Consider the following 13,852-nt stretch of genomic DNA (forward strand, 5'->3'; position numbering starts at 1 on the left):
ACAAAACTCTCGGAGATATTCAACAACTTGATACATGGTTGTTATGAGCACTAGTCAAATAGTCATTGCTGAAAGACCGCAGCGCTGTATAATAGAGGCAAAGTGTTCGCTAAAAAATCACAGGATGTGTCACAGATGGTCCCTCACACCACCTATCAACACAGCACATACCAAGCGGTACATCCATAAAACAACATTTCTAACATGGCAGCTTAGATACAGCATCTCAGCGCTATATATGGTAGATTCTCCTGGACTGGCAGCTTAGATACAGCATCTCAGCGCTATATATGGTAGATTCTCCCAGACTGGCAGCTTAGATACAGCATCTCAGCGCTATACATGGTAGATTCTCCCAGACTGGCAGCTTAGATACAGCATCTCACGCTCTATATGGTAGATTCTCTCAGACTGGTAGCTTAGATACAGCATCTCAGCGCTATACATGGTAGATTCTCCCAGACTGGCAGCTTAGATACAGCATCTCACGCTCTATATGGTAGATTCTCTCAGACTGGCAGCTTAGATACAGCATCTCAGCACTATATATGGTAGATTCTCCCAGACTGGCAGCTTAGATACAGCATCTCAGCGTTATGTATGGTAGATTCCCCCAGAATGGCAGCTTAGATACGGCATCTCATGCTATATATGGTAGATTCTCCCAGACTGGTAGCTTAGATATGGCATCTCATGCTATATATGGTAGATCCTCCCAGACTGGTAGCTTAGATACACCCTCTCAGCGCTATGTATGGTAAATTCCCCCAGAGAGTTTCTCAGCTTCTCATATGGATTTTCTCTTCCATAATGGCAGGGGAGATGCAGTTCTTTGTATGGTACAATAGATAAACTGTAATATGGCGTCCCCAAGACATAATATAAAAGGGGATATTTGGCTTCAGACATCATCGTATGGTCCAGTCTTTGCATATGAACGGTAACAGCTGTACACAGCCATAGTATGGCACTCAGGGGTTCATGGGGTCATACTTTACCTCGGAATACCATAGCAAAGATTTTATGGAAGAAAATCTCCATAGTAGGGTGCCGTATGGAGGGAACATACGGACACTCAGTGTGCCGCCATTCAAGCTTCATGCCCGTGGCTCTGCTTCATTATGTAACCCCTAAAATAACTAGATTTATAGAGTAATCTGCCAACCTTGTCTATCGCAGACGACCCGGCTAACAGACTAATTTTACAAAAGTCACAAACAAACGTTTTGGAAAAATGTACCAATCATTATTGCACTCAGCGACCTCTCTCTTCTTATCCCAAACTAGAAATAAATAGTGAGAAACTGTAACATCTCCTTGGACTTTGGAGTGCATTAAGAAATTACAATTATGCTGCCAGCAATTTGGTTCCTAGTCATTGCCCCGAGCATTAATAGTGCTACCTCAGCTAAAGCTAATGGGGAGATGGAATGTCCTTGTGGCTGTAAAATGCTTAAGTCTCATCTAATGTATCACAATTAGAAAATAAAGACCTTTCATGGAGAAAGATGGATTTGTCACGTAATGAAACACCATCATATAATTTAAGGTTCTTCTCAACTGTAAATGCTGTAAAATTCCCAATCATACACTTCAAGAAGTCCACTTTGAAAAGATGCTTCTACTGTGTGAAAATTGAAGCCTTTATGCTTTTTTATTGTGTTTCTGGTGATGACCAAATGTTGAAAATGTACTCGCGTCTGCTCTTTGACCCAATGGACAAAACTAGAGGAGCTAAGCCCTCCTTCCAACCAACTAAGGAAAACTGGAGACCATCCTGGATGCAATATACAGTTGTATAAAAAAAATTGGCTTGGAAAACCTCATGAGGGGCAGGGGTAACAGAAAAATACTACCCTGTATTGACTCCCAATTCGACACTCCTAGCTTGACCTTAAGTGTCAGTGGTCAAAAGTTGCCAATGCGGTCAGCAATGACCTCAGTGTGGCCCTGTATGTCACCTGTCCCCTACCGCTGAACATCGAGAAATGCACATAAAATGAAGATATTACCAAGATTGAAGAGCAGACCCGAACCAGGACTTCAGACAGAAGTTTATTTGCAGCGATCAGCTCCCTCCTCACATTGTTAACACTTTAACTCTTTAAATGCTGCTGGTAGAGTTGGCAATTACATGAACTATTTAAATGCTGGCATTGACGTCATTGGGGAGCGGCAATCCTTGGGAATGCCAGAGGCATTTAAAGGGTAACGCCAGTGGGGTAAGTATTTGGGTTCAGTACCCTACTATGAGCAGGTGTTACCAGTTGGGGCAAGTGGTCGGGTTTAGGTTCAACCAAACACATCCCTTAACGGGTCAGCTCATCCTTAACTATCACCTTAAACGGAAGAGCAGCTGGTCAAGGAGAAAGCTCTTGCAACAACTCTGTATTAATGCAATATAGATAAATGTAAAGCAGGCCCAACTCCAAAATCTATTGTCTAAATATAAGAATGCAGTCCAAACCAGACAATCGCAACACTCCACCAAACTGCTGCCATGTCGGATCTCATAAGCTTCCATTTTGTTCCATCTTAGAGCATGGACAACTTTTGTGTGCAGTTTTCTGGTGTCTGGCTGGTTCAAGTTCTAAATAGAACACATAGGGGCTTATTCATCATACGATGATAGCTCCGGCGCATTGATGTGTCTGGTGGGGGCCATTATTTTAACACCAGGCAGGCAAATATCATAGACACAGTTGGCGAATTTTCACATATGAGAATTCGCCGGCTGCAGTGAATGCGCAGGTGCGGGGACAGGGACGCCCGGTGCCAGCCCACTCCCTGAGGCCATGCCATCCCCCCATGAATCTGGCCCAGCTTGACCCACGGACCCATCACACATATTTTGAGTTGTTTTTCGCTTTAACAATAATATTGGTTTTGCTTTCAATGCTTTCGACTTATTTACATTTTTTACATGTTTGGATTTTTGTGCCACTTTTGGTTTTAGTTTGGCATAAACAATCTCCTACAACTTTTGCCTCCTAAAAATTGTATAAGTATATGTCTGTAGTACAAAGTCTAAAGAACTAAAACGGTTCATGGAAGAATTCCGAACACTTTGGAAGCTCCATTTCCTTCATTTCACTACACTAGGGGATCTAAAGGAATTGTTCCTCTCTGGTGCTTGGTGGTGAAAGTTCTATGATAAAGTTATTTTTTTACATTCTTTGCTGCAGCTGTCATAAAGTATTTCTCTAAGAAATTCCATATCGTTATCGAATAATTACAGATCTTTACATTTTTCACATAGCTGTGTACCCCCATGTAGTAAATCTGTTAACTGCCCTTAGGAATTGTTATTGCATTGATAAGATTATTACGTGTTACAAACGCTGATGTGTTTTCCCACACGCAGAAATTAGAAATCGTGATCATGTGTAGCCCTCAAAATTCCAACACCCTTTAACTGTGTATATAGTGTCACATACCTACATGTGTATGTGTGGTGAGGAGAATAAGCCTCACATGATGCAGTGATAACCCTCAAATGAGGTTTTACAGTATCCACACACTATAGGCAATGAGAGATTTAGATTGTCACTATTCATTATGTAGAGATAAGCAGATCTATTTGTTGGTTCATACATTTGGCACTAATCTATTATTTTTTAGTGAACTAGTCAAATCCGACTATTTTAAAATGGCAGCAAGTGAATACTCTCATTCATTTCAGAGGTTAGGGAGAGTGGTATGTGTGAAGAAAAAATCTTAAAAAAATATTCTTGAAAAACTTACAAAGTGAAAAGCTTTTTTTATTAAAAATCAGTGTTTTAGAGCAGTGGCCCCCAACCTTTTTGTATCCAGGAACTGGCTGTGGCCAAATTACTAGGGACCGGGTGGGGTAACTCCTACATCGTGGTCCCTGGAAATGTAATGCCCCAGTTCAGCTCTGAACAGGGTAACTATCTGTTTAATCATATAGTGTCTCAACATTTAACATCATCTTGACCAAACCTCTCATTAGCAAAAACAATTGTAAGGCTAGACTCCGCTTTGCCGTGGAGCAGGTTGTGTGGACAGAGGAGAAGTGGTCATTTTAGAGATGAAAGCAAGTTTAATGTATTTGGGTGGGAAACATTATGTTCGTTGACAAACTGACTCAAACCAAAGTGTTTAAAGAAGTCAGTGAAAGGTGGTGGGGGAAGTGACATAGTTTGATGAATGTTTTCTGCACTCATTCAGCCAGCAATTGTCAGGACAATGTCCCCTGTCACACATCAAAACAGGTAAAGCAGTTCTTGAAAGAGAAAACATTGAAGCATTGAAATGGCCACAGACAGAGTCCTGAACCTAGTAGAAAACCTCTGAAAAATCACTGGTGACACTGTTATGGTAGAAACCCACATCAGTCACAGAACTGTGGAAGAGACTGGAAGAAGAGTGGTCCAGAATCCCACCAGAGCCATGTGAGAGGCTAGTGATGTCCTGTGGCCACAGGACATCCTTGACGTCATTCAAGGAAAGGCCTGTGCATTGGTAACTGCTGTAACCAGTTACCAGTTATAATCTCCCTCTATGCTCCAGCCATTGCTGTTATCTAATTATCATTATCACTATAGTTTTTTTTGCAAAAATAAAGGTTTTATGTTGCTATACTTTGTTCATTTTTCAAAACACTTCGTTCTAGTGGCATGGTGTACCCTTTACAAAAATTCTTTCAAATGTCGATCAATGGAAATTCCAATTATTTCAGAAAAATTGAATGACCATATATTGTTCTTCAATTTTGACCTCCACATAATTGCAGCAAACCTAAAATGTGGAAAGAATCAAGTGGGCTTTATTCCCATGCCACTACTTTTCAGCTTCTAACCAAAGCCTCTGGCAAGCCTTGACAAATGATTTGGTTAGAAGCTGAAGCATAGTGGCAAGGGAATAAAGCCCTCTAGATTTTTCCCCGTTCTTGGTGTGCTTCTATTGTTTTTGAGTACATTTCCATGAGGTTTTTTCCTAAGCTCATTATCTGGTATCCCCTAGTCATATGACATATCTAGTCCTCCTGCTATTTCATATAGTTACAGCACCAACAACTACATCCTAATTTGTTACAGAATCGGTGCGATGTGTTCAAAATTCGACTTTTTTCCTTGTTTCATGCTGACGTTCTCATTTGTACTTGAAGACGCTCTGTCCCTTTGCCTGTGACTGATGTCTCCATTTTACCATTTATGTCTTCCTTCACCAAGAATATCCCAAGATCTCAATTGAAGATGAAGACACCTCCTTTCCTCCTCCAAACAAAAGAGTGGAAATGGGCCAGGTCTCCTTTGAAGGTGTTGTGTTTGTCCCACCGCCTGCCAGATTCCTCCATCTTCTGGAGTATAACGACAAGGTAAGATAGATTAGTAGGAAGTCTACATCCCATTCCTCATATTGGGGAAATGTATTCGGGAAAAGCGAGATTCTACTGAATTAAATATAAGGCTTTGTGTAGCAGTGTATAGCGCTCACAATTATTTATAACAAAAATCCCCTCCCGACCACGTAGCAGAAAGCATGTGTCTTCACAGGGAAGAAGGAATCCTGCTTTGAAGGAGGTCTGTGTGAACAACATGCTTGTTTTTTGTCCTGTTACCTACAAAGGATTATTCAGATAATAAACAGGAGACACATCACCGCCGCAGTTGGCAGGTGTCAAAAAAAGAGATAATTGACTGAACGAGTACAAAGAAAAAGTCACTATTTCTGCAGCTTTATATAACAGCAAAAAGGCACATTTCACAGTCACAGATGCTTCTTCCATGTTATAGCAGAAGAGAAGGTGGGAAGAAAATTGTGTCGATGGTAGAAGAGCAGATGATTCAGAATGATCTGTAGATTATTTGGGGGATAGTCCCTTAAATGGGCATCAGGAGGGCCCTGCATTGCGCAAGTCTGGGGCTGTGTGATTCCCTCGGTGATGTAGCTTCACAGGCTATTACACTGTGCAGGAAGAAGTGCTGAGGAAGTAGGGGAGACAGTTTAACAGCTCGTGAAGCTAAAGCACAGAAAAAAATTCTTAGAGACTAGAGAAACTTATTCATACCAATTACGGCTGCCAGAAGTAATTCTACAAGCATTGTACAAGTGTTTTTTCTATCTATGCCCAGAAAGATGTTATTTCTTTCTATCATCACCATATACAGTTGGGAAATAAGTAATTGATACAAGGCCGATTTTGTAAGTTTTCCCACCTAAAAAAGAACGGAGAGGTCTGAAATTTTTATTACTGGTACACATCACAGAATCAAAAAAAAAAATCTGGAAAATCACATTATATGATTTCTAAATAATTAATTAGCATTTTATTGCATGACATAAGTATTTGATCCCATAGAAAAACAGAACGTAATATTCGGTACAGAAAGAAATTACAGAGGTCAGATGTTTCCTATATTTTCTGCACACACTGCAGCAGGGATTTGGGTCGTCCAGTCCCCCATACAGATATTCTGCAGATCTTTTAGGTTTCAAGGTTGTTGGCTGCATGTTTTTGTCATTGTCATATGGAAAGACCCAACCACTACTCATCTTCAATGCTCTTACTAAGAGAACAAAGTTTATGTCCAAAATCTTGCAATACATGGCCCCATCCATCCTCCATTTAAGACGGTGCAGTCATCCTGTGCTCTTGGCAGAAAACCACTTCCAAAGATGTTTCCACTCCCATGGTGCACGTTTGGGACAGTGTTCTTTGGGTTGCACTCAACCTTCTTCTTCCTCCAAATCCAGCAAGTTGCGTTGATACTAAAAAGTTCTATTTTGGTCTCATCTGACCACATGACCTTCTCCCATTTCTCCTCTGGATCATCCAGATGGTCAGCATGGGACTTAAAACAGGTGCAGTCACACATTCAGTTTTTCAGATGCAGTTTTTAATGGGGTTATCCGGTTATAAAAAATTACTAAGGGCTGGGGTGGGCTAATTCAAAATAATAAACATGTACTTACCTCTTCCGGCACCGGCGATGTCCTTCACCTCGGTCCGTTTGATTTGTGCCCCTGTGCGCAGTTTCTGTGCCTGCGTAAGCAAACAGGGGCACAAATCAAACGAAGCTTCCGGTCTGTGATGTGGCTGGCTCCTCCCATCCGTCCCTATCTCTCAGCGTTGTAAGCGCTAGGAGATGGTGTCGGATGGGAGCATCCGGACGGCCAGAAGCTCCCTGTGCGCCCTTTCAAACCGGTGCATGGAGGAGATGGACCGCGGCTCGGAACATCAGCAGCACCGGACGAGGTAAGTACATGTTTATTATTTTTAAATAGCCCGCCCCAGCCCGGCCCTAAGTAAATTTTAACACCCGGATAACCCCTTTAATGCCCAAACCAGGAGTGGAGTGAAAATAGAGGAGGGGTAGCATTTCTTAATGATAAGTCCTCACCCATTATGATGCACAGCTGCTTTTGGCTTCAAAAACTGCATCTATAAAACAAAACGTGTGGATGCACCCTAAACATGTGCTGGAATGAGCAGGGGGACCTTGCAAGCTCTGCATGATTTTAATCCATGACATGGTTCCCAGCTGCCTTCAGGTCATTGACCAGGTCCTCCTATGTACTTCTGGGCTGATTCCTGATCTTTCTAAGAATCAGCCTTACCCCACGAGGTGAGATCTTGCATTAAGCCCTAGACCATGGAAGATTGACATTCATATAGTGTTTCTTCAATTTCTAATAATGGTGTCCTTAGACAGCTCTTTTATCTTGCTTATGGTGGAGAGGTTGGAGATTTTTGAGTGTCAGGTGTCTTTTATACCGGTAACAAGTTAAAGATATGCAATTAATGGGGCACGTTTACTAAAAACAATGCAAACTGCTCTGTGTGTGTATGGTGTGTAGAGGGCACCAGATTCAAGATTTGTAGCGCAAGTTCTTCATGAACTGCACTGCACCACTTTTTGTTTTGGTGTACCTTTAACATGGTAAATGCGACACACTTCTGTCTGAGTTTGCATGATAAATGTGGCGTATGGTTTGGTTGAGCACCGGAGCACCCGTTTCAGTGCAGTCATTTGTGTCGCATGAAGCATAGTGCAGCCATGCCGCGTTTTTACAGGTTTGACCAATTATCTTAATTCAAACTGTTCAAAAACGCAAGCGATTTTTGACGGACTGCTTAAAAACGGGCCAAAAACACGTTCAAAACTTCGTGCTTGGCATCACCCTAAATGTGGGCCAATGAGTGCGGAGTAAGAGGAGCTTCTTAAAGAAACACTAACAGCACTGACAGCACTGACAGAGCCAGGATTCTTGCTTGTTGGTAGGGGATCAAATACTTATTTCATGCAATTAAATGCTAATTAATTATTTAAAAATCATACAATGAGATTTTATTTATTTTTTTTAGATTCTGTCTCTCACAGTTGAAGTTTACCTACAATAAAAATTACACTTCATTCTATGTAGGTGGGAAAACTTGAAAAATCGGTCTGGGATCTGGGAGTTCCTGTAGATCATGAGATTACATAAAAAAACTGTGCTGAAATAAACAGAGCGTTTCTTAACGTGACAGAATCACGGATGGCACACTTGATGCGTTCACTGAATTTCAGCTTTATCCTAGAATATGTTGTGTTATCTCCATCTGATACAGATTTGTGCTCTCCTGAATCTGCCAACCACAACTAAGACCATCACAGGTGGCTTACAAGGTTCCCAGGTGCTGAAGAAGAGACGCTTCAGTGGTTGTATAGTAACCCTTTGGGACCAGGCTCAACAAGCGATGTTTGTTTCAGTTATATCATGATGGCTCTATACTAACCAAAGCTTATGGCCAATCTGGAGGTTCTAATATACCGTAATTGTACTAATATTAATCATATTCATGCTTTCATGCATCAGTGATCAAATGTGAATAGGACATCTACAGTACATGACTATATTCTGGGTTGACATTGAGAATATTTGTCACCTGTAGAAATTCATAAGGTCATCGTGTATCTCCATGTGCGTCTCGATTTTTCTGGAGGTCTTTGCTGCTCTCAGGTGACTGTGTTGAGTTCTCGTCCTCCAGACAAACTATGGCTATGTGCACCAAACTCAGTGCACCTGAGACAGTTATTATGTAATGAGCTGCCCAATGGCCAGAGCATTACTGTATCAACGTGTACATCTTTATGTCAGATCAGTACAGTCTAATTTGGGAAATAACTGCATCATAACCCACTATGTAGCAATTCCATTGACGGTTTTGGTCATTTGAAAGAAATTCGGCTGAAACGCATGAGTTTTGCCCTTGAAATGAGGTCCATCTGAAACTGGCCTTTTGGAGGTTTCCATAGTTATGGAGAAATTCTTCCAAGTATGGGGCACATTTACTGAAGGTTCACGGACCGCATTTTCATTGGGTTTCCTGACTTTTTCCGTTTTGCGCCGCATTTAACTGGGGTTTTTGGCGCAGGCAATCAGATTTTGACGCAATCGCGCTGACTTTTATGCAACACAAATCGGGGGCGTGGCTGTTGGACAACTCGACTGATTCGGACTAAGCGCAGGATTTAACATTCAAAATTGTGTCACAAACAATGCACTCACATGCACTGGGAAGAAGAAGGTGAACTCCGGCGGACCTCAGCGGGGAAGCAACAGATGCAGGAAATTGGACGCACGATCTTTGTGAATCGTGGCAGCTCCATATCCTCGTCGGACAGATGCACCTCGGGCATCGGGACGGGACAAATGTGGCCCTATATGTTTACTTTCAGTGGATAATACATGAAGGCACAATATTGCAGCACATGGGGTATATATATATATATATATATATATATATGGTCCTGCCAAAAGTGAGGTTCCCGTCTATTTATATTGATGACTTATCCATTGGATAAGGTAGGTTGTCAATATATGTAACATTGGGGGCAAAGCACAGGAGCCAGCATATGATGCCAACCTTTGAATGCGCACAAGAATGTTTTATTACACTGACAACAAACAGAGATTTTACACAGAAGAATGAAAACATTACACAAACCAAATTCTTAAAAACCCAAGGGATGGAAATGCATCCGTATAGATAATTTATACAAATATGACCCCCCCTCATCTAGCTGGTTGTCTCTATATGTGCTTTACATCCATGTTTCTTTACATTTCAGACTAGGAAAAAAACAAGCGGAAAACTGACTGGTGAAAAAACTGAGAAAATGACAGTCTCACAGGAGAAGATTGAAGACAGCAGGTAGGTGTGAATCAGTATTTCTGTCGCTCAGCTGGAGCTGCTTCCCCTCTTATGTTGTGCATGCTTTCCCTGAAGCAAGACAGACTTCTCGCAGAGTCTTCTATTCTGGGAAATAACGGCATGTCCTTCCCCCAAACCAATCATTTCTCCATAGCGCATCGCAGTGGGAACCCTCCTGGCATGCAAAGGGTGAATTCCTAGGTTGAGCTGCCTTTGCCTTTAATTATATTTTTATTATGAATGCAGCAGAATTCGTCATAGCTGGTACTAAAATCATAAAATATTCTTCAGCAGAAATGGGGTTACAGTAACCCCCACACCCAAGTTTTACCATTTTCTAGACTGGTTATGGTGAATTTGGGCGTCATTTATGTTCAAAAATAATAAAGTTGTGTTGAGTTTAGTGGTAGTTGATGGACTTGTTCACAGATGTTTGATTTGGACTTTACAGTTATACACCCATACGTGGAGGCACTGTGGACTTGGTGGTTTGCACTGTATAAGTTCTAAATCCGCTCTGTTCACTGGAGTGTTATTCCTTGTCTCTTTTCTGACACTACTTAAAGGCTCTCTAAATTTTACTAAGCTACTCAGGGTAAAGGTTAAATATTGTTCTGGATTTTCTACATTTTTGGGTTCTTCTACCTCTCCTATGCAATGTGCCTATTGTGAGTGGTGCATTAACTTGTATTAAGAAGATGTGTTTCTTATACCTGCACTGTGACATCACATCATTCCTACACTGTGACATCACTGTATATTCTAACCTTTACTATGACTTTATCATTTGCATCTGTGGTGACATCGCTGTAGTTGTTTTTCATTTCTGTGACTTTCTGTGCAACTGTGCATTCTCTCAGATAAGTGGTTCCCTTTCATCATAATGTACTGTGATATCACCATTTATTATCCCTGTAATGTGATATCACTGTGTGTATTATCCCTGTACTGTGACATCACTGTGTGTATTATCCCTGTACTGTGACATCACTGTGTGTATTATCCCTGTACTGTGACATCACTGTGTGTATTATCCCTGTACTGTGACATCACTGCATACATTATCCCTGTACTGTGATATCTATGTACTGTGACATCACTGTTTGTATTATCCTAGTAATGTTACATCACTGTGTATGGTACATTTTCCCTATACTGTTACAACACCATGTGTATTATCCTGGTGCTGTGACATCACTGTGTGTATTATCCTGGTGCTGTGACATCACTGTGTTTATTATCCCTATAGTGTGACATCAATGTTTGTATTACCCTTGTACTGTGATATCACTGTATACATTATCCCTGCACTGTGACATCACTGTGTGTAATATCCCTGTATTATTACATCAATGTGTGTATTATCTCTGTACTGTGACATCACTCAGTGCATCATCACAGTACTGTGACATCACTGTGCATTATTACTGTACTATGACTCCACTCGGTGCATTATCACTGCACTGTGACATCACTGTGTGTAATATCCCTGTACTGTTACATCAATGTGTGTATTATCTCTGTACTGTGACATCACTCAGTGCATCATCACAGTACTGTGACATCACTGTGCATTATTACTATACTGTGACTCCACTCGGTGCATTATCACTGCACTGTGACATCACTGTGTGTATTATCTCTGTCAACAAATATTAGCTATAACAATGTCTTACTTTGTCTAACCCACTGACTGCACATGCACGCTCAGCCGGACTGAGAATGCATGTGTGTTGGAGAGGGTTGAGGAAGGAGAGGCTTCTAATTACAACTATTGAAGGAACGGGAACGGGGTCTGATAGAGCTTTAGTTCTCTCACATCAGCCCTGAACCTGTTGGATGTAACAGCCCCGGTGTGACTTCTAGTAACAGAAGCGGCATGACAGAGGACAGATATAAGACTGACACATAAAACGGCCTAATAAAGACAAGGAAAACTAGCTTTAAACGCAGCAGAATGTGCAGAAATACAAAAGAAATATCAGGAAATCCATGGGAATTTTGTGAGTATATTTAACAAATTTCTGCCTTACTGCATACGTATATAGACACCTCCAAGTCCTAAGTATTCTGATTAACATATCCCGTATTTCCATCCCAGTGTCGGATGACTTTTTTCATATTTTTGGCGCTAATCATAAAATATCAGCTGCTTGGGGCTTCAGCGAGTGTCAGTCACGCAATATGAAATGTTATGCTCCGGAATAATCACGCTGCCCGTGGATCCATTATCAGTGAGACTTTCAGGTCTACGACTCAAAAGCTCTGGGAAATGTCATGATGACCTCTGCTTCAGTCATTCATCCTATAATCTGCCTGTGGATTAATAGCCGGCCAGCGCCCATTGTGTCTTGTACTGAGGAGCTCAGCGTGACAACTATCCTGTGAACGTGTCATCCTGTCTAGGAGACCTTAGCGAGACAGGAGAGAATAGTACTATATTATTACAGAAATATATATATATATACACTCATTATTGTAGGTGGCCATGAAAAACCGTGGACAGAAATACAATGGCTGCCATTGTGTAGTACTGTATGATAATGTATATTCTCCAATATTCTCTCCGTGTCATACATCACATTGCTGCAATACTATAAATATATTTCTGCATACAAGTACAAAAACAGGTTGTTTCCTGTGTGGGTCAACTTAAAGGGGTTGGCCACTTTACCTCATGTTTTTTTGTAATGTGTGTGTAAGTATGAGGGCAGGATATAAGGTAATTTACCATTATACATCTATTAATAGTTCGGTGTCGCTTTATTGATATAAAAATGTCTTTTACTTCACCAGTTGCCAGCCCTTGTCCTTAAAATGTTCATGTGATCCTAACTGTCCATGACCAATCGCCCTTCAAGGACCGTATAACAAAAACATGAGGTAAAGTGACCAACCCCCATAAAGATTGACCTAACTACATAGTCCAATCTATAACCCGACAGTGTTGATACAGAGGAAGACACAACCCCCATGTTGCGGTGAACAAAACATTAATCCAAAATTAGGGGAAACCTTTTTTCTCACTCCAAATCTGAATAAATCCCATCTTTAGAAAACTAGTCTCCAAAATCCCTGTAATAAGTTACCCCAGGCCTATAACTTGTTCTATGATCTTGTACAATGAACTGGCATGATATAGAGTCGCATAGACCTGCCACATTTAGGGCTTATTCACACGGCCAGGTGCTGTCCTGGTCCGGATCCCGGGTGAGCACAGGGCTGGGAGGAGGGGGGATCGCTCTTCACCTCTCCTCCCTCCATAGGCGGCCGTGTGAGTCACCAGGAGACACAGAAGTCTATTGGGGCCGTGATCTGGTCACAAATCATACAACCACATCACAGTCCCCATAGCAGCCATGTGTACGTACCCTTAGATTACAGAATCCCTAATGATTTTTTTCACCTTTTTCATGATGCCAAGAAGCTAATTCCAAGTTTGAGGATCTGTCCTTGTATTCTCATCCACCCATTCCCTTAACTCACTTGGTCTCCCTTGTCTGTACCCTAACAATGTCCCTATATACACATTCTCTATATGCACATGACCTAATCGGGAACTAGTCACTTCCTGACCACCAATCTACTCGAATTGTGAAATAGATAGGATAGGATTTGTACAATCCATCAATCCCATTTAAATACTTTCCACAAGACTAAAAGTCATATGTTTGTATATTAGAAAAC

General features: G+C 41.3%; 1 protein-coding gene across 3 annotated transcripts in view; it reads left to right on the plus strand.

The window, feature by feature from the left end:
• MORN1 (MORN repeat containing 1) overlaps positions 1–13,852 on the plus strand; it is a 249,449-nt gene that overhangs the window by 150,443 nt on the left and 85,154 nt on the right. For all 3 annotated transcript variants that reach the window (XM_072155971.1, XM_072155970.1, XM_072155972.1), the window contains exons 11-12: positions 5,196–5,341; positions 10,083–10,165. In XM_072155971.1, coding sequence (XP_072012072.1) covers positions 5,196–5,341; positions 10,083–10,165 — 229 coding nt within the window. The remainder of the gene's footprint in view (positions 1–5,195; positions 5,342–10,082; positions 10,166–13,852) is intronic.

This window comes from Engystomops pustulosus, chromosome 6, assembly GCF_040894005.1.
Source record: "Engystomops pustulosus chromosome 6, aEngPut4.maternal, whole genome shotgun sequence".
NCBI classification, from domain to species: domain Eukaryota; kingdom Metazoa; phylum Chordata; class Amphibia; order Anura; family Leptodactylidae; genus Engystomops; species Engystomops pustulosus.